At 49.2% G+C, this 23,888-nt stretch overlaps 1 protein-coding gene across 7 annotated transcripts; it reads left to right on the top strand.

Annotated features, from left to right (window-relative positions):
- The first annotated feature begins 786 nt into the window (after window positions 1-786).
- On the top strand, window positions 787-22,529 carry KIF18B (kinesin family member 18B). 7 transcript variants are annotated; one of them, XM_005584465.5, is made up of 17 exons: window positions 787-936; window positions 12,162-12,488; window positions 13,104-13,261; window positions 13,585-13,689; window positions 13,903-14,013; window positions 14,090-14,287; window positions 14,423-14,599; window positions 15,506-15,580; window positions 15,712-15,812; window positions 16,201-16,387; window positions 16,715-16,842; window positions 17,040-17,288; window positions 19,406-19,611; window positions 19,873-20,401; window positions 21,383-21,472; window positions 21,960-22,045; window positions 22,275-22,529. In XM_005584465.5, exons 2-17 carry the CDS (start codon window positions 12,176-12,178, stop codon window positions 22,379-22,381), a joined length of 2,820 nt encoding a protein of 939 aa, XP_005584522.3. In that variant the 5' UTR covers window positions 787-936; window positions 12,162-12,175; the 3' UTR covers window positions 22,382-22,529. The 7 variants fall into 7 exon arrangements, 5 of the variants coding, with proteins under 5 accessions (XP_005584522.3, XP_015294106.3, XP_015294107.3 ...); XM_015438620.4 differs by having other exon boundaries at window positions 19,846-20,401; XM_015438621.4 differs by lacking the exon at window positions 17,040-17,288 and having other exon boundaries at window positions 19,846-20,401.
- The last annotated feature ends 1,359 nt before the right edge of the window (window positions 22,530-23,888 follow it).

Below are 23,888 nucleotides of genomic sequence, written 5' to 3'. Positions count from 1 at the left end.
ATCCCTTACATATGCTGGGGACGTTGGAGGGCTTTCATTCCCACGCTCTCCTAGGTGAGGAGGAAGAGCAGGATATCGGCCCCATTTTATAGATGAGGAAACTGACACTCAGAGAGCTGAAGTGCCTCGCGGTCTCAGCACTAGTTAGTGACTGAGCCACAACTGGAAACACTTCGACTCCCACAACCTCCAGTGTTGGAGATCAGTATGAGGTGAGCCCACCAGAATCCAAGCAGCGGGCAGCGGTGCACTATGGAGGCAGTGCACCCCATCGCTGCCGTAAGAGGCCGACCCTCACACGTAATCATCAGGCACCAAGCTTCTCACACTGTCAAAGCCAAGAGGATGGAATTGCCATTCTTGGAGTCCGCCGGCTTTGCCACATCAAGGCTGTCCTTTAAGTTCATCTTGTTCATCTTGGGATGGTCCCGCAGTGGAAAGACGCTGCTGACAGCGGTTGACAATCCCCTCTTGACAAACCGATATGAATTTAGCCTACAGAAAAACAGGTTTAAACACCTGTTGGATGTCTGGTTGCTGTAACTGGTGCTAAGCCTAGCCCCGGGGACCACAGAGACTGTGGCCCCACGTAACAGAACCCTGGGTTGGCTTCTGCCGGCTACTCTCGTGTGCCCAGCCCCGAGAGACAGCCTAGGAACCTCCAGCAGCCAGCAAGAGGACGTGCGCAAGCGCACTGTGAACGGCTCGCGCAACACTTTGTTACTTAGGAAACAGCCAATCAGCGATCCGGTAGCTGACCAATGGGAAGCACGGTCTTGCCGCCCCGGCTAATTTGAACGCGAGGCGCCAGGTGGAGGTTGGCGCGGGTAGGGGAGAGTGTGGGGCGCACTCCCCTGGGGTGGGTACTCCTGTCTGTGTTGTGGCAGTGGGACCCGCGAGCAAGCAGCGACGCCAGCGGCGGAGAACCGACAAAAGGTAAGCCCTGGCCCACTGCGAAGCCGACTCCGCGAACGCCTGCTCTCAGGTCTCAGACGCGCAAACCCAGCTGCTCCGGGCGGTGGCCTGAGCCAGGCCTCTTTTGTGCTGGACGTCAAGGTGCGGCGCGGAGACTGAGCTTTGCCGCCGCCCCGGCAGGCCCTGCATGGACCCCTTTAAACTGGGCGGGAAGCGGGGCGCTTCCTTACACACCCGTACGGGTGGTCGGGACCCCTCTGCTTATCTATGCTGGACCTAGACTGGGCCTGCACATCTGCCACTGGGGCCTGGCCTTCTATAAGTCGGCCCCGTGAAAGGTCCTCCTGCTCGCAAGTGAGGAAGAATTGGGCTCTTATGCACACTAGAACTAAAGGCCTGGGACTCCCTGCATGTCAGTGTGGAGTAAGTAAGCCCCTCTCCACCCATCTTTACTGAACCGATTGCAGAGCTGCACGTGCCAGTGGCTGTAGCACGCAGTAAATTTTTTTTTTTTTTTTTTTTTTTTTTTTTTTTTTGGAGTTGGAGTCTCTCTGTCTGTCTCTTAGGCTGGAGTGCAATGGGACGATCTTGGCTCACTGCAACCTCCGCCTCCCGGGTTCAAGCGATTCTCCTACCTCAGCCTCCCGAGTAGCTGGGATTAAAGGCGCCTACCACCACACTCAGCTAATTTTTGTATTTTTAGTAGAGACAGGGTTGGCTGGGCTGGTATCGAACTTCTGACCTTAGGTGATCCGCCTGCCTCGGCCTCCCAAAGTGCTAGGATTACAGATGTGAGCCACCGCGCCTGGCCAAATATTTGATTGAATGAAGGAACAAGTGAAAGAACATTTATATGACAGAAGACCAGGCCTCTGTTACTGCTCCTAGGATGCATCTCCCCTTAGCTTTGACCTTCTAAGGAACTGAAGTGACATGGAAAAGATTAAGCCTGGTCTGTGCCACAGAACTTAAGGGATTTTATTGAAGACATTGGTTCCTCTAGCATCATGGGAAAATGCCATATGTCATATAATTTAACAGTAATGCTAATATCTATTGAGCACTTACCAGGTTTGAATGAACTCATTTAGTCTTCACAAATATATGGGGTATATACTAATGTTATTTACAATTTACAGGTTGGAAAACTGAGGCTCAGAGATGTTAAGCCTGGTTTAGAGGAGAACATCTCAATGTTATATTGCTTTCTCCAATCTTCTCCCTATTCTATTTCTTCCCCAATCACTGCATCCCATGCTTCAACAAGTACAAAGGTATCCAGTCATTCTCTGCCTATTTCATTGTTGAATTTCCCCACCCCTAGAGAGTTATTTTAAGATGTTGGTCTTTATATTATCTAACCCAATTCCATTTATACCTTTTAAAAAAAGTATACATTTATACTGTTGCAAAAAATAAAATAAAATAGAAGTTAAAAAAAGTATACATGTAGCATATTTTATAAATTTATAAATTGTTTTTATACCTGGCCACAAAACAAATCTAAACAACTATCAGAATATTGTATAAAAGATAATCTCTTTATGTAAGCAATTAAATTATAAATACCACATTTACAATTTTTTTTTTTTTTGGAAGTAGAGACAGTTCTCCCTATGTTGCCCAAGCTGGTCTTGAACTCCTGACCTCAAGCTATTCTCCTACCTCAGCCTCCCAAAGTCCTGGGATTACAGGCATGAGCTACTGTGCCCAGCTCATGTTTGGATTTTTTTTTTTCCCCCTGAAACAGAGTTTCGCTCTTGTTGCCCAGGCTAGAGTGCAGTGGCACCACTTTGGCTCACTACAACCTCTACCTCCCAAGTTCAAGCAATTCTCCTGCCTCAGCCTCCGGAGTAGCTGGCATTATAGGCACCCGCCACCACGCCTGGCTAATTTTTTGTATTTTTAGTAGAGACGGGGTTTCACCATGTTGGCCAGGCTGGTCTCAAAATCCTAACATCAGCTGATCCACCAACCTCGGCCTCCCAAAGTGCTAAGATTATAGGCGTGAGCCACCATGCCTGGCCTGAAATTTTTAAAAAATACACTTAAGTCAGTCAAATAGGGAATCATAATTGTAATTAAAAGATAATTAGCATGGAACAATTATAAAAATACTATTTATAAAACTTGTGAGACGCAGTTAAAGTGATACTTAGAGGGCAATTTATAGTCTTAAATGCTTATATTAGAACATTTTGTTTAAGAAACTGAAAGTTAATGAGGCAAATACCAAACTTTAATAAGACAGAACAGCAGAGAACATATGTAGAATATAAAAGAAGATAAGACTGGGTGTGGTGGCTCACCCCTGTAATCCCAGCATTTTGGGAGGCCAAGGTGTGTGGACAGCTTGAGCCCAGGAGTTCAAGACCAGCCTGGGCAATATGGTGAAACCCCATCTCTTTTTAAAAATTTAAAATTAGGGGAGTATGGTGGCGTGTGCCTGTGATCCCAGCTACTCAGGAGGCTGAGGTGGGAGGATCTTTTGAGCCTTAGGAGGTCGAGGCTACAGTGAGCCATGATCGTGCCACTGCACTCCACTGTAGGCATCAGAGTGACACTGTCTCGATAAATAAATAAATAAATAAATAAATAAATAAATAAACTAAAAGCAGAATCAATGAAATAGCGTTTTATCATATAATATAGAGGATTATTTTAGTCAAAAGCTGTATCCAGAAAAGACTAATAAAAAAAAACCTCTGGCAATACTTATGGAGAAACAAAGAAATAAAACACACAAAAAAAGATCTTAGGAGCAAAAATAGGTACATACTTCAGTTACAGAGATTAAAAGAGAGAGAAACGCAATGAAACATTCTTTTTGACAATGCCTTTGGAAAATTTTCTAGGAAAAAACAACTTGCCAAAACTGACTCAAGAAGTTATGGGAATTTTGACTAGATCTAGGACTACTCCGTTGAGGAATTCAATTTTCCATAGAAAAAATTGAGTTAGTTTAAAATGTATCTACATAGGCATGAAAAATCTATACCAAATTCCACCAGAAACTTACAGGCAATTAAAAAAGATGATTCTACCTTATGCAAACTCTCCCTATAAAAAAGAGAAAACATGTTGAGTGTATTGTTGAGATCAAAAATGACACAAAGAAAATTACAAGTCAGGCCAGGCACGGTGGCTCATGCCTGTAATCCCAGCACTTTGGGAGGCCAAGGCGGGTGGATCACCTGAGGTCAGGAGTTTGAGACCAGCCTGACCAACATGGTGAAACCCCATCTCTACTAAAAATACAAAAAATAGCCAGGCGTGGTGGCAGGCACCTGTAATCCCAGCTACTAGGGAGACTGAGGCAGGAGAATTGCTTGAACCGGGGAGGCAGAGGTTGCAGTGAGCTGAGACCACGCCATTGCACTCCAGCCTGCTGGGCAACAAGAGCAAAACTCCATTTCAAAAAAGAAAAAAAAAAACTACAAGTCAATCTGTTTCATTAATGTAGTTGTAAAAATCTTAATAAAATATTAGCAATCAGAAACCAATTATGTATTTAAAAACTAGATTATGACAAAGTTGAATTTATCCCAAGAATGAAAGAATGGTTTAATATTGGAAAATCTATTAATACAATTTACACATTTAGAGATTTAAAGAGCAAACATATCCTATTAGGCACAGAAATACAATTCAATAGGAGCAGGGGTGGTGGCTCACTCCTATATTCCCAGCACTTTGGGAGGCTGAGGTGGGAGGATCGCTTGAGCTCAGGAGTTGGAGATCTACCTGGGCAGCATAGTGAGACATCATTTCTACGAAAAACTTAAAAATTAGCCAGGGATGGTGGCATACCTGTGGTCCTAGCTACTGGGGAGGTAGGTGATATGATAAAGTGGGAAGATGGCTTAAGCCCAGGAGTTCAAGGCTGCTGTGAGCGGTGATCCCACCACTGCACTCCAGCCTGGGCAACAATGTGAGACCCGGTCTAAAAAAATAAAAAAGGAAAAGAAAAAGAAAATTGAATTTAATAAAATTCAATATCCATTCATGACTTTTAAATATATATAGGTAAACTAGAAATGGAGACAAATTTCCTTAAACAAACGAAGTGTGAAATAGTGGAAGCATTCTTTATAAAATCAGGAAAGGGATGAGGATACTCACTATTACTGCTTTTATTCAATATTGTGCTGGAGGTCCTAACCGAAAATGTAAGACAAGAAAAATAAATAAAAATAAATTAAGATTAGGAAGAAACTCACAACACTATCATCAATTACAGCCTTATGATTATCTATTTAAAAAAACAAAAGAACACAATTTCTTCCTCTGCATGACCACATGTAGGAAGAACCAGTGGCCCGGGGGTGCTGTTCTTTTGTGGGTACCAAGGTGAGGAGGAGATGGAAGCTGCCCAAGCCCAATTGCAGGGCAGAACAGCCTAAGGATGGGGTAGTGTCCCCGGTGACAGAGGTCAAGTTCTAGCCTTGCTACTTCACGTTTGGGAGACAAGTTCCTGTGCCTCCTGTTCCTTTTGTAGGGTAGGGATGTAACAATTGTTATGAAAGTTAAACACCATTTGTAAAGCACTTAGCATAGTGTCTAATTCATAGTAAGCACTGAGTAAATGTTAGCTGTAATAATAATTATTTTTAGACTTTTGGATTCAGACTCTGCTCTTCTCTGGCCCTTATTTATTCATAGGACAAATTCAGCATCTGCTGCATGCTGGGCTGGGTGCCCAGGCACCTGGGGTACACAGACTATGTCAGAAGAAGGTCCTGCTCTTGGAGCTTAAGGACAAAAAAACAAGTGCATGAGGGTTGTGAAGGAGAGATGAAGGGGGCTACAGCATCACCTGTAAAACTAGGGCATCCAGGGGTTGGGCTTCTTCCCCTACCCCCTCACCCTTACTACCTTCTTCAGCTCCCAGTATCTGCAGGGAGATTCCCTCAAGTCCTCTGAAATTTTTCTCCAGGGACTTCTGAGGAGCATGGGCTCACTGGGCCTGTCTCTACTAGGGTGGGCAGAGCAGGCCATCCCCAAAACAACAGAATCTTGGTTTTCCAGCCCCAGCCTGGCAGAGCACTAGCCTCTGGGTTTTAATGAGCTGCCCTGGGTTAGAAACAGGACGTGACTGTGACTGGCTGAGAATCCTGAAGATCTTATTAAAGAATCATCTCCCTTGTACTTTGGGCTGAACTGCTCTTTCCAACCAAGGATCAAAGCAAACTTGACACACGTTCTCTCATTAATCTCCCCATCCCCTGGGGCGGGAGCAGCTCGGTAGCTGTTTTCTCTGGTTCTCAAAGGGGGAAGCTGACGCGACATTGACCTGGTGTGGTTTGTGGAAAGACCTCCACCTTGGTCAGATGCTGAACAGGGACCAGGACCCAGGCATCCTAGCAGCGGCTATGCCAAGTGTCATCCACACTTTGTGCCCATGCCCCCAGCACCATCTCAGCAAGAAGGAAAACATCTCATTAGGCAAACAGACTCAGCCACACTGGCCCTCAGGAGGCGGGAGGAGAGAACTGTAAAGGTTATGAGCACTCCTTTGCCAGTGCCCTTTTTAATTTCCTGCTTAGAATGTTAGGCTGCTCCGTGGCTCCTCCTCAGCTAAAGCCCTCCCCATGGGAAGCTGCGACTGCCAGGAAATGTGGACCCAGGCATCCTCTGCCTTCACTTCCCCGGGTGCCAAAGTGGGGTTTCCTGGGGGTAGGTCTGCAAGAGTAGGAGACAGCAACCCTCTCTGTTGAAAATTAGGTACAGCCGGGCGCAGTGGCTCACGACTGTAATCCCAACATTTTGGGAGGCCAAGGCAGGCGAATCACCTGAGGTCAGGAGTTCGAGACCAGCTGGCCAACATGGTGAAACCTCGTCTCTACTAAAAATCCAAAAATTACCTGGCTGTGCTGGTAGGCGCCTGTAATCCCAGCTACTCGGGAGGCTGAGGCAGGAGAATTGCTTGAACCCGGGAGGCAAAGGTTTTGCAGTGAGTTGAGATCACGCCATTGCACTCCAGTCTGGGCGACAGAGCGAGACTCTGTCTCAAAAATAATAAAATAAAAAGAAAGAAAAAGAAAATTAGGTACAGTCCATCTATTTGAAAGTGTTTATAGAATACAGAATGCTAATTCCATAAAAGGGATTATAATTATTATACAAACATAAGGGACTATTACAACAATGTGATCATTGTAGCATAATATGTAATATCACTGTAAGGCAGTATGGCCCGGTGTGTAGTCAGACTGCCTGGGTTGGAATCGGGCTCCATCACTCACTAGCATTGAGACCTTAGGCAAACTGCTTAACCCTCTTTGTCTCAATTTCTTCATTGAAAAATGAGTATAATAATAGTATCCATCTTGTGAGATTGCAATGGGGATAAAAGGAGATATGTGTAAGGTGCTTTGAACAGTTTCTGACACAGTGAGCACTTAGCTAATATGCTTACTATGGCAATCTGATTGCTGGGACAGGAATAGAATTACATACATGTAAAAGGATTATGGTTGGTTGATATCTTTCTCTTATTTTATATGGGGAAGAAGTTAAGAAGTTTAGGGGTGAGGGAACAGGAGTTTCAAATCAGCTCAGTTCTGTCTCATTCCCCAAGGAAAACCTTAGCTATTTGCTAAAGTGTCAGGTAGAAACCCCACTTTTCTTTGCTGAATGACCTTGGTATTTGCGACCCACCAGTGGAAGCTAGTCTTTACCTGGAAGGCATGCATCTATTCAGAATGCCCAGGAACAGCCCGTTCCTCACCTCTTGTCAATATATCCCTGGAGTTGGGCTGAACTTTTCCAGGATGCATTCCAAAATTCCATCCCTTCCCTTGGTACGCTGCATTCCAAGAATTCCATCCCTACCCTTGGTACACTGTTTCGAAAGAGAAATGAAAAACCAAGGAGAGAGTCTGGGGGAGATATAAGTAAGATATAAGATATAAGATATGAGTAAATATGTGTTTGGAATTATTACCCAGTCAACATTAGGAAATCTGTTGAGTCACACTCTACATTAATAGATTAAAGAAGAAATATGTGTGATCACTTCAGCAAGTGCCAAAAAGCATTTTATAAAATTCAACACCCATTCCTACCTTCCTAATGGGCAGTGGAGGTGGGGAACTAAATATAGAAGAGCTGGCTGGGCGCGGTGGCTCAAGCCTGTAATCCCAGCACTTTGGGAGGCCGAGACGGGCAGATCACGAGGTCAGGAGATCGAGACCATCCTGGCTAACCCGGTGAAACCCCGTCTCTACAAAAAAATACAAAAAACTAGCCGGGCGAGGTGGCGGGCGCCTGTAGTCCCAGCTACTCGGGAGGCTGAGGCAGGAGAATGGCGTAAACCCAGGAGGCAGAGCTTGCAGTGAGCTGAGATCCGGTCACTGCACTCCAGCCCAGGCGACAGAGCAAGACTCCGTCTCAAAAAAAAAAAAAAAAAAAAAGAAATAGAAGAGCTAAAAATAGAAAGTAACTGTCATTATTTGCAAACGATATAATCATTTAATTGAAAGACTTAAGAGAATCAATGACAATCTATTAGAACCAATAAGGGAGTTGAGCAATGTGGCCAGATACAAGATCTGCATGCAGAAATCAGTAGCTTTCCTATCTTCTGGAAGAAAGGAGTTTGAAAATGTAATTTTAAAAGGAGTGGGTGGGTGCAGTGGCTCACGCCTGTAATCCCAGCACTTTGGGAGGCCAAGGCGGATGGATCACTTGAGGTCAGGAGTTGGAGCCCCCACCTCTACTAAAAATACAAAAATTAGCTGGGCGTGGTGGTGCACACCCGTAGTCCCAGCTGCTCAGAAGGTTGAGGCAAGAGAACCTGGGAGGTGGAGGTTGCAGTGAGCCGAGATGGTGCCACTGCACTCCAGCCTGGGTGATAGCGAGACTCAGTCTCAAAAAAAATAAAAATAAAACAAGGATTCTATACATAATATAGCAAAGATCATGTAATAACTGGTAATAAGCCTATCAGGAAATATATAATACCCATGTGAGGAAAATTATAAAATTTTACTAAAGACTGTAAAGGTGTGAATAAATGGAAAGAGATATCGGTTCCTAGGTGGGAACACTTGATATTGTAAAGATGCCAATTTTCCTCATATTAATCTATAAGTTCAAAATAATCCAAATTAAAATCTTAGAAGGATTTTTCATAGAAGTTCATAAGCTGATTCTAAAACCATATGTAAGACAAGATGCCTAAAAATAGCCAAGAAAAAGAGCAATGAGGTGATATATGATAAAACCACAGTAATTACAAGAGTGAGGTACTGGAAAAGGAATGGACATAACGAAACAGAAGAGAAAGTCCAGAAACAAATTCATGTTTCTTTCTCTTTTTTTGAGATGGAGTCTGTCTCTGTCACCCAAGCTGGATTACAATGGCGTGGTCTCAGCTCACTGCAACCTCTGCCTCCCAAATTCAAGTGGTTCTCCTACCTCGGCCTCCTGAGTAGCTGGGATTACAGGCGCCTGCCACCATGCCCAACTAATTTTTGTATTTTTAGTAGAGACAGAGTTTCACCACATTGGCCAGGCTGGTCTCAAACTCCTGACCTCAAGTGATCTGCCAGCCTCAGCCTCCCAAAGTGCTAGGATTACAGGCATGAGCCACCGCACCTGGCACAAACTCATGTTCCTTTTTTTTTTTTTTTTTTTTGAAATGGAGTTTCACTCTTGTTGCCCAGGCTGGAGTGCAGTGGCATGATCTCAGCTTACCACAACCTCCACCTCCCAGGTTCAAGCGATTCTCCTGCCTCAGCCTCCTGAGTAGCTGGGACTACAGGTATGTGCCACCACACCCAGCTAATTTTGTATTTTTTGTAGAGAGGGGGTTCCTTCATGTTGGTCAAGCCAGTCTCGAACTTCCAACCTCAGGTGATCTGCCCACCTTAGCCTCCCAAAGTTCTAGGATTACAGGTGTGAGCTACCACACCCAGCTACAAATTCATGTTTCTATGAGACTTTAGTTATGTTAAATTTGGCATTTCAAATTGGTGGAGGAAGAATGCACTATTCAATAAATGACCTTGAGGATAATTGCTTACCAATTAGAAAGAAAATATATTTAGAAACCTCCTCACATAGTTCACACACACAAAAAATTCCATCTCCATGACGACCTCAATATGAGAAAGAAAAAGTATTAGACAGAAATATAAGAAGAGGGTTTATTACCTTGTAGAAGAAATGTCTTCTTAAGTATGGCATAAAAGCTATAAAATAAAAGATTGACATGTTTGACCATTTAAGTGTTAAAAACTTCACTATGGCCGGGGTAGGATTTTTTCCAGGAATGTATGGTTGGTTTGATACCAGGAATAATATCTAATAAATTAACATAACAACAAAATAAGGGGAAAAAAACACATAAACATATTGGGATGGCCGGGTGAGGTGGCTCACGCCTGTCATCCTAGCACTTTGGGAGGCCAAGGTGGGCAGATCACCTGAGGTCAGGAGTTCGAGACCAGCCTGGCCAACGTGGCAAAACACCATCTCTACTAAAAACACAAAAATTAGCCAGGCCTGCTGGCGGGCCCCTGTAATCCCAGCTATTGGGGAAGCTGAGGCAGGAGAATTGCTTGAACCTGGGAGGCGGAGGTTGCAGTGAGCTGAGATCATGCCACTGCACTCCAGCCTGGGCAACAAAGAGTGAAACTCTGTCTCAAAAAAAAAAAAAATACATATGTGTGTGTGTGTGTGTGTGTGTGTGTGTGTGTGTGTGTGTATATGGAAATACTAAAAGAGCATTGATAAAATTCTAGACTTTCCTAATAATAACCCCAAGTAAAACAAAAATAGAAGAAATTGCTAATGTGATAAAGACTACTTGTATAAAACTAATGTCTAAATAGGGAAACGCTAAAGCCATTTCCTTTAGAATCAGAAGCAAAACAGGAATGCACATTATCATAATTATTCAACATTGTTTTAGAAATTCTAGAGACTGCAATAGACAAGAAATGAAATATTGGGTATGAATATAGAGAAGAAAAGGTAAAAACTTTTTCCTCTTCTGATACATAATTGTATACTTGGAAAACTCAGTAAGTTCTAACAAAAATAAATGAAATTAATAAGAGAGTTTGGGGGTGGTAGATATAGCGTGAATATATAAAATTAGTTGTGTTCCTCCATACTAGTAATTATCAGCTGGAAATGTAAATGGGGAAAAGTGTTCCATCCACAGGAGCAATTAAGTACATAAAACACCTGAGAAATATATTAAAAGGACAATTACAGAACTAACTGAAGAGATAGAAAACTATAAAATCTTATTGAGGGACATAAAAAATATCTGAACAAAAAGAAAGGCAGTAGCCACAATCTTGCCTGAAAGCGTTTAATACACTTGGCTGCTAAAGGCTTATGTAAAGTAAAAAAATAAAAGGCTCAGTATAATAAATATGTAAATGTAATACAGTTCAAACTGTAGTCCCAATAGGGTTTTTGAGGGAGGAGAGGGCTCCAAGTTGGGGGTAGACTTGATAAAATTTTCTTAAAATCAAGTAGCATAATAAATGCCTGAAAATAGCCGAGAAAGCTATAGAAAAGAAAGAGTAATGAAGAGGTTCTCGCCTTACTAGCTGGAAAGCATACTGTAAAGTAATATCATGGAAACAGTGTGGCACTGGCCCAAGGATAGACAGAGCTACATGAGGGTTATGAAAAGTAAGGGGAAAAAAAAAGAATAGACAAATGGATTCATGGAACATAGTAGAAAGCCCAGTAAGAGGCCTCCAACAATATAGTCATTTGAGGCCTGGTGTGGTGGCTCACGCCTATAATCCCAACACTTTAGGAGGCCGGGGTGAGTGGATCACAAGGTCAGGATTTCGAGACCAGCCTGACCAACATGGTGAAACCCCATCTCTACTAAAAATACACACAAAAAATTAGCTGGGCATGGTGGCACGTGCCTGTAATCTCAGCTACTCAGGAGGCTGAGGCAGGGGAATCGCTTGAACCTGGGAGGCGGAGGTTGCAGTGAGCCGAGATCACGCCATTGCACTCCAGCCTGGGCGACAGAGCAAGAGTCCGTCTCAAAAAAATATATATATATAGTCATTTGAGTATGACAAAGATGGTATTTCAAGTGCGAAAGAGATATAATTGGTTTCGGCACCAATATTTTTACTCTCTTGAGGCATAAAACAGAGACCAGTCATTGGGAGTGGGTGGAGGGGGCCTTGGAGTGCTGAGGGGGCACCTGGTCAGGCCTGGGGTGGGATTGGTCCTCAGCTCCACCATGTCTCGGCCAGGTGTCACCACGGCGATGGCAGTGGAGGACAGCACGCTGCAAGTGGTGGTGCGGGTGCGGCCCCCCACCCCTCGGGAGCTGGACAGTCAGCGGCGGCCAGTGGTTCAGGTGGTGGACGAGCGGGTGCTGGTGTTTAACCCTGAGGAGCCCGATGGAGGGCTCCCTAGCCTGAAGTGGGGCGGCACCCATGATGGCCCCAAGAAGAAGGGCAAAGACCTGACGTTTGTCTTTGACCGGATCTTTGGCGAGGCAGCCACCCAACAGGACGTGTTCCAGCACACCACGCACAGCATCCTGGACAGCTTCCTTCAGGGCTACAACTGCTCAGGTGAGAACCTCAGCCCTGCCTGGCAGTGGCCTGGCCTCCCTCCCTCCTCCTAAGGGAAGGGTTTCATGTGTCTTCTGGCATGTGCCCGCCTCCCCCAGGCTGGGCACGATTTACTAAGGAGTTTTGTACAATGTCCCATCATGCTCTGTGGGACCCCCATTCATTCATTCAGTCTATGGGGGAGGCACTCTACTGGGCCCAGGGCTGCACCAGCAAATCAGACAGGACAGCTCCTGTCCACTCGGTGCTCACAGTCTAGAGGGGGGAAGACACCACTCACAGATCACACCCACAGTGTGTGGCGATAAACCAGGGTAAATGGTAAGACGGAGATAACTGTGGGCCTTCAACACCAAAAGCTGCCTCGCCTACAGAAGGAAGGCATAGCCGACACCCATAGTGGAGATCCGGTCATCCCAAATCCACTGGCCTATGGGGGAGCAGAACAAACACACAGAGAACTCCAAGCCTGCAGTGGGAACATGGAGGGTGCGATTAGTGGGAGCAGTGGACCAGGGAACACAGGAGGCAAAGGAAAGGTGCTTGAGGGACAAGGGAAGGTCTGAGCTGGGTGGCAAGGCACTGGGGTCCTCCTCCTTACTCTGTCCTCTGCAGTGTTTGCCTACGGGGCTACCGGGGCTGGGAAGACACACACCATGCTGGGAAGGGAGGGGGACCCCGGCATCATGTACCTGACCACCGTGGAACTGTACAGGCGCCTGGAGGCCCGCCAGCAGGAGAAGTGCTTCGAGGTGCTCATCAGCTACCAGGAGGTCGGCTGCCCCTGCCCTGGGCCTCGTTCTCACAACCACCTGGGGGGAAGTGAGCCCATGGGGTGGAGTGAGCTGGTGTGGGACAGGGTGGCAGGAAATGGAGAGCTGGGGCCCCTCAAGGAGATAGATACAGCTCAATGAGAGGCTGCACTGGAGACACCCACCTGTTCACCCTGCTGTGGTCATATAACACAGTCCTGGGAAGCACCACTCCTGTGGGTGTCTCAGATACACCCCGGCCTCAGCTCCCCTGTCCAGCCGCTAGGGAGAGGTTTCCTGATGGGCCGCTCTCCCTCAGGCCTCTTCCTTTCTTCCTTTCTCAGGTGTACAATGAGCAGATCCATGACCTCCTGGAACCCAAGGGGCCCCTTGCCATCCGCGAGGACCCCGACAAGGGGGTGGTGGTGCAAGGACTTTCTTTCCACCAGGTGTGGGATTGGGCTTGGGTAGGACGATCGGCCCCATGGGTCCTTGGGGTTCCCTCACAAAACTGTTTGGGGATGCCCTAGGTTCTGTGATGGTGGTGGCAGTGGTGGTGGTATCAAGGGGGTGATGTAGGTTCTGAAGAGCAGCCCTTCCTGTTAGGGGAAAAGTCCTGGTCGGGGAACCCACAGCCCCGTTCCTGGGCCTCTCCTCTGTAGCCAGCCTCAGCTGAGCAGCTGCTGGAGATGCTGACCAGGGGGAACCGTAACCGCACACAGCACCCCACTGATGCCAACGCGACTTCCTCCCGCTCCCATGCCATCTTCCAGGTGAGGTCATGGGTCAGAGCCTGAAACCAGGGCTCCTGATGCCTAGCTCCCCCTCACCCCTGCCATCTCCCTTCAGATCTTTGTGAAGCAGCAGGACAGGGTTCCAGGACTGACCCAGGCTGTCCAGATGGCCAAGATGAGCCTGATTGACCTAGCTGGCTCAGAGCGGGCATCCAGCACCCATGCGAAGGGGGAGCGGCTGCGGGAGGGGGCCAACATCAACCGATCTCTGCTGGCTCTCATCAACGTCCTCAACGCCTTGGCCGACGCAAAGGTAAAGCGGCGCAGGCCAGCGTTCCCCCTAGGATAGCAACTGAGCACCTGAACCCAGGGCCAAAGGCCACAGGGCCCCATCCTGGGTCAGTGCCATCAGCCTCCTCACCCCACACCTGCTCACTGCACCCCCCAGGGCCGCAAGACCCATGTGCCCTACCGGGACAGCAAACTGACCCGCCTGCTCAAAGACTCCCTCGGGGGCAACTGCCGCACAGTGATGATCGCTGCCATCAGCCCCTCCAGCCTGGCCTATGAGGACACATACAACACCCTCAAATATGCCGACCGGGCCAAGGAGATCAGGCTCTCGGTGCGTGCTTCCGCCGGGGAGCAGGGAAGGGTGGGACCCAAGCAGCTCCCACAGATCCCTGGGCCAAGTGTCCCCAAGGCAAAGGAAAGAAGTTCCTCTGGCCTGGGCATGGTGGCTCATTCCTGTAATCCCAGCACTTTGGGAGGCCGAGGGGGGGCAGATCACCAGAGGTCAGGAGTTCGAGACCAGCCTGGGCAGCACAGTGAAACCCCCGTCTCTACTAAAAATACAAAAATTTACGGGGCATGGTGGTGGGCGCCTGTAATCCCAGCTACTCCGGAGGCTGAGGCAGAAGAATCATTTGAACCTAAGAGGTGACGGTTGCAATGAGCTGGGATAATGCCACTGCACTCCAGCCTGGGCAACAGAGCTAGACTCTGTCTCAAAAAAAAAGAACTTCCTCTGTCTTCAGAGAGTCTTTGTGATAGAAGCGACACAGTCCTCATCCCTGGGTGGGAAGTCACCAGCTAAGAGGGACAAGATGGTCTCCAAAACCAAGGAAGACAGCAGGAGGGTGGCCTCTCATTGGCCAGTGGTCTAGTTCAGACTTGTTTTTAGCAGCAGGAGCATATTTTCAGCAAAGCATAAACACTGATACATGCTTTCTGCTACATCTGCTTGACCCCTATCTCCCTCCCTCCCTCCCCTAGGGAGCCCTGGCTCTCCTGGGACCACTGCAAGAACACCCTAACCCTGGCAAGAAGGTCTTATTCGTGGAGTCAGGGGTCTTCTGCCCCTCACTGTGGTCTTAGGCACGATACTGACCTTCTCTGCTGTGTCTCCCCACTTGCGAGGGTGGGTCATGGGGACATGGGTGAGACCTAGCGCAGTGCCTGGCTGTCGGAGGTAGCTGATAAAAGCTGCTTTGAATGAATAAATAAATCTCTCTCCTATTCCCCATCTCAGCTGAAGAGCAACGTGACCAGCCTGGACTGTCACATCAGCCAGTATGCTACCATCTGCCAACAGCTCCAGGCTGAGGTTAGGAGCCTGCCCTGGGGGCACAGAGCCAGAGGCAGGAGCTTGAGGGTGTGACCGGGGCTCTGTCTGCCCCTCCCCTCCTGTGCTTAGCCGGGGTTCTCTGGGGCTGGGCTGGGCTGCTTCTGTTCCAGGTAGCCGCTCTGAGGAAGAAGCTCCAAGTATATGAAGGGGGAGGCCAACCCCCAAAACAGTACCTCCCAAGATCCTCCAAGTCGGGACCACCACCACAACAGTGAGTTCCACTGCCCATTCCCGCCCCCACCCTGCAGCTCAGCCAGGATGGGGAGCCAGGCCCCCTTCTCCAGTTTCTGGAAGAATAGGACTCCTTGCTTCTGCTCCAATCCCTAGGGTTAAGGGTTCGCACCCAGTGCTGTGTCCAGTGAGTAAATGGCACCCCAGCCCATAAGAGCAGGGCCTACTATTTGAGAGAAGGTGAACTTAGGGGTGTTCGCAAACCAGAAAATCCCTGACCCCTCCTACCCTCAGCTACTGCCCATTTGTCACCTAAGCGTCTGTCCCTTATGGACTCTATATGACCTGGGTGCCACAGAAATCCCACCCGTTCCCTGCTCTCCCACCTGGCCCACATCCTGCCCCTCAAACCCTCCTTTCCCTCTTAGCCTTCCCAGCTCCCCCTTGCCACCCCACCCTCCCAGCCAGCCCTGCACCCCAGAGCTCCCTGCAGGGCCTAGAGCCCTTCAAGAGGAGAGTCTGGGGACAGAGGCCCAGGTGGAGAGGGCCATGGAAGGGAACTCTTCAGACCAGGAGCAGTCCCCAAAGGACCAGGGTGAAGGCCCAGCTGAGGAGGTAGGACTTGGGGGTGTGAGGCCTGGGTAACGGAAGGGCTTGGAGCTGGTGGGATATTGGAAAAAATGCCTCTCCCTGACTCAGAGTCCCTTCAGTCCCGTCTCTCTATGTGGATGTCTTGCACTTTCATCATTAGGAGGATTTCAGATTCTGGGCAGGAAAAAGAAATGATCCATCAGATCGTTGTGTGTTTGGAAGTGACCAAGACCTGGTCATTCTAGGAGCTGTCATTTCCACTCTTGTAGGAGGGAAGGATTTTAGAAACTGTTTATAAAGGTGGGGAGGCCATCCTGGCCCCTCTACTTGTGCCTTCTCCTTCCTCTTTAGGTTCCAACACAGATGCCAGAGCAGAACCCCACACATGCACTGCCAGAGTCCCCTGGCCTGACCCTGCAGCCCAACCCAGTTGTGGGCCACCTCTCAGCACAGGAACTGGAACGGGATCGTTCTAAACAGTAGGTATCTTCTTGCTGTATTCTGGAATCCAGGTGGGAGGTGACGGGTTCAGCCTCCCTGGGGGTGGGAATTGGTGTTAAGCACATCACAAAAGCTCTGTCTCTTCATCAGCACTGTCCTTTACTGGGTTTCACCTCTTTGGTGTTATCATCACCTACTCAATTAGCTTATCACCTCTACGTATTCCTCTACATAGCTGGCTGCCCAGCAGGAGAGGGAAGCAAAACGCCAGAGTCCATCCAGGCAGCCAGCAGGCCCTGGGTCAGAGCAGGGCAGCTGGGACTTGCGCTTTGCTTTCCAGTCTGAGGCCAGGCTGCCCATCTACAGCGAGGAGGGGGCAGCCAAGGGAAGCTGAACATCAGGCTGGGGAAAGGACAGCCTTCCTGAGCCAGTGTTTATCGCGTGTCTTCATCAACGGATTGACTGTGGCTATTTATTCTCAGAAGTAAATATCAACCACTACTCAAAGCCAAAGAAAAATGGATTTTGGACCATTCTTTCTATGCTTCATAGAAAGATGCTGCTAATATTTTTCTCCTTGGCCCCTAGTTCCTAAATCCCCTGCCACTTAGCTCTGTTACTGCCATCCCGCTCTTCCCTCCCCAGCACGCTTCACGCTAGGCAGTGTATTTAAAGCTTCTGGACAGAAGGGCCTGTTTAATTTTATTTCTTGTTGGGGAGTGTCTGTTCCCGACTCAGCAAAAATGCTGCAGTCTGAATAATCGGCAGCTCATTATCTGTCTCCTGCTATCAGGTCCTGCCCGGGGCCCTGGAGAGGAAATGATGCACTGCTGGGACGTCCCCCTCATCTCCCAGGGAACAACCATGAGCTCCTACCAATGACCCAGGGCCCATCTGCTAGGGATCCCCTGTTATGAGGAGAGAGGACACCAGGGTCCTTATTTCTGCCCTGGCTTTGTGGTCTCCAACAGATTGCTTCAACCTTGGCCTTGACTTGCGGATCATAGTCCCCAGTCTCCCTACTTCTCGGGGATGAAGTACTAATAAAATGTAACAAATCTCCATGCTGGAAACGTCCTAACACCAGATCATTGAAAATATTTCCCTTTGATTTTAGAATTTAGAATCTTGGATCACTAGAGCACTGAGTAGATCTTAGATTTTCCAATTCAGTGGTTTTTCAGATTTTTTTTTTTATTGTTTTTTGCTACAATGAAATCTAATGCATAGAACAGTCAAAACAGAGTTACTCTGTCTAATGGGTTTTTGAAACCTAATTTGAAAACCCCTGATTTAGACCAGCTCCCCATTTATCAGATGGGGCACTGGAGCCTTTGTTCAGGCTCACATAGCAAGAGGGACGGGGCCAGAGCCTGGATATTTCCCCCAAACGCCCACGCTTCACAATTGTCTAATCTTCCTTGTAATGTGTGGCTCGTGCAGATATAGAATGAGTTTCCACTGTGTCCATTTTAATTTATATCCTGCCTTTTTTCAAAAAGGCCTTGAGGCTGCATTATAAAATGAGTTTGTGTTCCCTGAGCACACCCTGACTGAGGGCAGTGGAGGGGGCTTCAGAGATGTCCAGGCTGGTAGAACTACCTGAGGATAAATCATTTTCCATGGATAATTCCCACTGAGATAATTGTGTTTATTCTTTTATCAAAGGTGTGCCTTACAGAAAGAAAATATGCTTTATTAGAATCTAAATTTACAACCTCAATAATCTCATTACCCTCGTCATTTCCTTTAAATAGCCCCCCAGTGCCTGTGAAATACACCTTGATTCACACATACTTTTTCAGGATCCCAATCATTAAATAGAAAGCATGGACTGAATGTATTTTTGAGGGTTTTCTTAGAATCACGATGAACATACCCTATCTTACATAATCTCCTCTTATCCTAACCAGCAAGATGGTATTATTTCCATTTTACAGGAAACAATAGTTAGCTAGACCTACAGTGCTTATTACATGCCAGGTATTCTTTAAACATTTTGTCTGTAAAGTAACTCATTCAGTCTTTCCAATAACCCTATGAGGTGGGTGCATTTGTTATCCCCATTCTCAGGTTGTGGAGACTGAGGTTAACCAGTGCATCCAAGATCACAAACCTGGGAGGTATTGGAGCCAGGATGTGAGCAGGAAACTGGCAGTCTAACTTGAGCTGGGCTCTTAACTGCTCCCTTGCACTGCCCTTAGGGTAGATGAACTCATGATTGCAGCACTAGTAAGTGGCAGAGCCAAGAGGAGACTCAGACCTTCTGAGTCCAGGGCCATCCAGTGCCCTTTCCTTATTTCTCAGATCACTGTCTTTGTCATGGGACGTGTTTAGTGGGCGACACCTCCCACCATTACCTGTGGCCATCCTGGCCAGCCTTGGCCTTCAGCAAAAGTATAGCAGAGCAGGAGCAGGAGCAGAGCAGGCTGGGAGGGTGGTGAGCCTGGCCAGCCCATCTGGAGCGAGGCAGGAGGGAACCAGGGGACCAGTTCAGGCTCCTCAGCCACAGCTGGAGTGATGAGGACAGGTGCATGGCATAGAGGCTCCTGGTCAGGCGGGGTCTGAGCAGGGCTGGGAATCCCCTTTCTTCTGTTCCAGGTTGGCCCTTAAGGTGCTGTGCCTGGCCCAGCGGCAGTACTCCCTGCTCCAAGCAGCCAACCTCCTGACCCCCGACATGATCACGGAGTTTGAGACCCTACAGCAGCTGGTGCAAGAGGAAAAAACTGAGCCTGGGGCAGAGGCCTCTAGCACTTCTGGCCTGGCCAGGGGGGCACCTCTGACTCAGGAGCTGTGTTCAGAGTCAAGTGAGTCTCATCCTGCTCTCCCTGCCTATGGGTGCTGTCTTCAAGGCCCCACTGGGGCTGAGGGGTGTCCAGGGGCCTCAGTTACTGGGTTTCGCTGCTGTAGGAGGCTGGGCCCCTGGGATCCTAGACTTCTGCACACAGAGTGGCCCCAGGAGACCTGAGGGGTTATGGGCTCCTTCATGTCTCCAGTGTCTGGCTCCCCAAGTTCTACAAATTCTCCTTCCTTCTGTGCAGTCCCTGTGCAGTCTCCTCTCCACCCAGAGCCTCTAGGATACACTGGCCCTGTGACCCGGACCATGGCGAGGCGACTGAGTGGCCCCCTGCACATGCTGGGGATCCCATCTGGACCTAACTACACACCAGCCCAGGAATCCCGATGGCCCATGGAGAAGAAGAAGAGGAGGAGACCAAGCCCCTTGGAGCCAGACAGTCCTATGGCCCCAAAGCGGGGCACCAAGCGCCAGCGCCAGTCCTTCCTGCCCTGCCTGAGGAGAGGGTCTCTGCCTGACGCCCAACCTTTACAGGGGCCCAGCACCCCCAAAGGAGAAAGGGCCTCCTCCCCCTGCCATTCCCCTCACTTTTGCCCAACCACAGTCATCAAAAGCCGGGTGCCCCTAGGCCCTTCCGCCATGCAGAACTGCTCCACCCCGCTGGCCCTGCCCACTCGAGACCTCAACGCCACCTTCGATCTCTCCGAGGAGCCTCCCTCAAAGCCCAGTTTCCATGAATGCATTGGCTGGGACAAAATCCCCCAGGAGCTGAGCAGGCTAGACCAGCCCTTCATCCCCAGGTGGGTCTCCCAGTCTCGCTCCACCCCTTCCGTCGGGGTCACTGGTCAGCAAGGGACTTCTTGGTGCTGCTGAGAAATATGGAGGACAGCCTGACTCGTGGAGCTGGGACGGTTCCTATCTGTTCCCCTTTGGTTGTGATCCGCTTTGCTCCCCAGGCCCAGGAGAGCCTATACAGCTATACAGCTGCCAAGGAGGCGTCACTTCCCTCGGGGCGCCTGCCTGGTCTGTCCATGCTGCAAAGCCACCCACTCTGTGCTGGTTTGTAGCATGCTCATGCGTAGCTAATGGAACCCCAACTTGGAAAGAGTCAGCAGGGAACAGGAATGTACTAGGGGAGCCCAACACTACTGTTCCTGTCTTTACTCGGGCTCTTTGACCTGGGCTGCATTCTATGTTCCACTAGGAAATACCTCTTTCTGCCACTTCTACTCCAGATTTTGGCCTCTGGCCCAGCATCTGGAACAGGAAAGGGGGTCCTTAGAAAACTCAGTTCAGTATTTTCCAGTGAGAAGATGAAGCTCTCACTCGCCCTTTCCACACACATGGCAGGGAAGGGGAACAGCAGCCCGCTCAGGACAGTCCAAGGCCAAGAACCAGTGGCAGACTGACCTGCACCTGTGGTGCAGAGGCTGGCAGGCTCTGCCTATCTGTGCCCTGCCCCCTTCCACAGCCCAAGAAGCAGCTCTTGGTAACAAGCGCAGAGCCAGGCAGGTGGAAGGGTGAAACTGTTTGAACTCCAGTTCCCTGGGTGCACCAGAAACTGACATCTGGATGTCCTCCCAGAGCAGGCCTGTCACTCAGCTGTCAGCCAGGCAGAGTGAGGCAGGGAGAGGAATCCACCTCTTTGTAGAAGAAACCTCAGAGGTCATCTTGTCCAACCACCCTCCCCCATGCCTGAGCTGGGGGCTGGAGGGAGGAAGCGGCTGGCCCTGCTTCTGGTTCCCTGCTGATCGGCCTCCTTCCCCTCTCTCCCTCCCTAGGGGATCCATGCCCCTATTCACCATGAAGGGTCCCAAGCCAACATCTTCCCTCCCTGGGACCTCTGCCTGCCAGAAGAAGCGCATTGCGAGGTGAGATTTTGGAGGGGTTGGTTGTCTGGGAGAAGGAGCTCGCTCTCAGCAGGACAGCAGACACCTGGGCCGACTCTGGGCCCCCAGTGTCTCTGTCTCTGGACCCCCCGAGCAAGCAGCTGAGGTCCTGTGAGCAGGGTGCGCATCTAGTTCTCCACCTGAGGTTTCCTTGGCCCTTGCTATCCCAGGATCACCCAGAGCTGATCCACGAGGGAGGCGCTCAGCACCCATTGGTCTGTGAGGGAGGTGCTGCACACTATTAATCCAGCAAAGGGACTCTCCATCCTCTCCGCTACTTCCCTCTCATATCCCCAACCCTAGACACTGCCTCTCCCGCCCTTAGATCCGGCTCTGGAAGCTCCTGCTGGCGCCCAGCATCCTTTGCTCTCAGAGCTTAGTGTTGAGTATTTACATGCCCCACTCAATGCACACCCATAGTCCAGAGACAGGGCCGTAACCGTCCACCTTCCCTCATTTCCTCCCTCAGTTCCTCAGTCTCCCGTGGCCGCAGCCGCATCGCCCGCCTCCCCAGCAGCACTTTGAAGAGGCCAGCTGGGCCCCTTGTACTCCCAGGTGACTGGCACTAGGGACAGGGATAGCCTGGGCCATGGAGGCCAATGAAGACAAGAAGCAGGAGGGCGCAGGGGGGTGCTGAGACCCAGAAGAAAGGAGGGCCTAGGGTACTGCCAAGCATCTCACGGACACTGCTGATGAGACAGGTGGGAAGTGGGCTGGAGGACGGGGACAGAGCCTCACTTTCCTTCCTCGCTGCACTCCCCGCCACCATCCAACTGGCCTGCAGAGCTGCCCTTGAGTCCCCTGTGCCCTAGCAACCAGAGGAGTGGAAAGGACCTCATCAGGGTGGGGAGAGCGCTGTCAGCGGGGAACGGCGTCACCAAGGTGTCCTGACTGCGAGAATGTCCTGATCACCAAGGTGTCCTAACCCACCGGCCCCTCTATGCTGGATAGACCTGGAGCCACCTGCACCAGGAGCTGGACCTGCCTTCCTTACCTGGGAGCAATTAGTGCCAACACACCTTCGCTGTATTAACATCCCTTCCCAGACACCATCCTGCTACTCACCCTCTGTTAATCTCCTGTTACACTCAGCTTCTTAGCATGTACATATTCATTTGTGAGTGTTAACGTGCTGCTATTTTTTGGTTTTGGTTTTGGTTTTGGTTTTGAGATGGAGTCTCACTCTGTCGCCCAGGCCGGAGTGCAGTGGTACGATCTCGGCTCACTGCAACCTCCGCCTCCTGGGTTCAAGTAATTCTCCTGCCTCAGCTTTCCAAGTAGCTGGGATTACAGGTGCCCGCCACCATGCCCAGCTAATTTTCATCTGTTTAATAGAGATGGGGTTTTGCCATGTTGGCCAGGCTAGTCTTGAACTCCTGACCTCAGGTGATCCGCTTGCCTCAGCTTCCCAAAGTGCTGAGATTATAGGCGTGAGCCACCGCGCCTGACCCATGTTGCTGTTTTAAAGGTGCTGCCATGTTCCCCCCTCATTTTTAATTTTTATTTTGCTTGAGACAGAATCTTGCTCTGTGACCCAGGCTGGAGTGCAGTTGCATGATCTCGGCTCACTGCAACCTCCGCCTCCCAGGTTACTCTCCTGCCTCAGCCTCCCTAGTAGCTGGGACTACAGGTCCCCCCGCCACCACACCCAGCTAATTTTTTTGTATTTTTAGTAGAGACAGGGTTTCACCGTGTTAGCCAGGCTAGTCTCAATCTCCTGACCTCGTGATCCACCTGCCTCAGCCTCCCAAAGTGCTGGGATTACAGGCATGAGCCACCGCGCCCGGCCTCCCCTCTCATTTATGATGCCCTCTGTGCAGGCAGACGGCTCTTGGGCTCTTTTCCCCACCTGTCTCTAACACAGGCCCCACAGTGTTGGCCATGGGCAGTGGAGGAGGAGTGAGGATGGGTTGGGGAGCGGGGAGTCGCAGCTTGGCTCTTCCTGGTTTCTGAGACGGACATCTTCATCCCTACTCCCCTCAGTCCCCAACCACAGTCCTGGTGAAGATGTGGATGATAATGGTGCCTTGATTTCCAAATGAAGACAGCTTTATTGTTTCACTCTATTGTAAATAGGATACACGTTCAGTGTAAAAGTGTAAAGAAAGGGGAATTCAGCCTTAATGCTGCACCCAGATACAAATGCTAATGATACTTGGGTTTATAGCCTTCTGATCCTTTATTTCTGCATATATATATATAGAGATATATACATATATTTTTGGTATAACAGTAAACCGTCTCCATCCTTGGTGTGTGTGTCTCTCTGTACACCTAGATAGGATAGCAACACCTTCCCTTTCTCACCTTCCTACTCTTAAGACCTCAGGAAACTTCTGAGTATATACAGAAAACAGTTCTCACTCTGCCTCCTCCTGGAGCCTGAGGTCTGAGCCCG

The sequence above is a fragment of the Macaca fascicularis genome, chromosome 16, assembly GCF_037993035.2.
Source record: "Macaca fascicularis isolate 582-1 chromosome 16, T2T-MFA8v1.1".
Lineage (NCBI taxonomy): Eukaryota > Metazoa > Chordata > Mammalia > Primates > Cercopithecidae > Macaca > Macaca fascicularis.
This window is presented reverse-complemented; position numbering and strand designations above follow the sequence as displayed.

Coding starts and splice junctions, on each gene's coding strand:
- KIF18B (XM_015438620.4), top strand. CDS start 12,176: ATGGCAGTGGAGGACAGCACGCTGCAAGTGGTGGTGCGGGTGCGGCCC. Junction 19,612..19,845: donor GGAGCTGTGTTCAGAGTCAA/GTGAGTCTCATC, acceptor CCTTCTGTGCAG/TCCCTGTGCAGTCTCCTCTC. Junction 22,046..22,274: donor TGGGCCCCTTGTACTCCCAG/GTGACTGGCACT, acceptor ACTGGCCTGCAG/AGCTGCCCTTGAGTCCCCTG.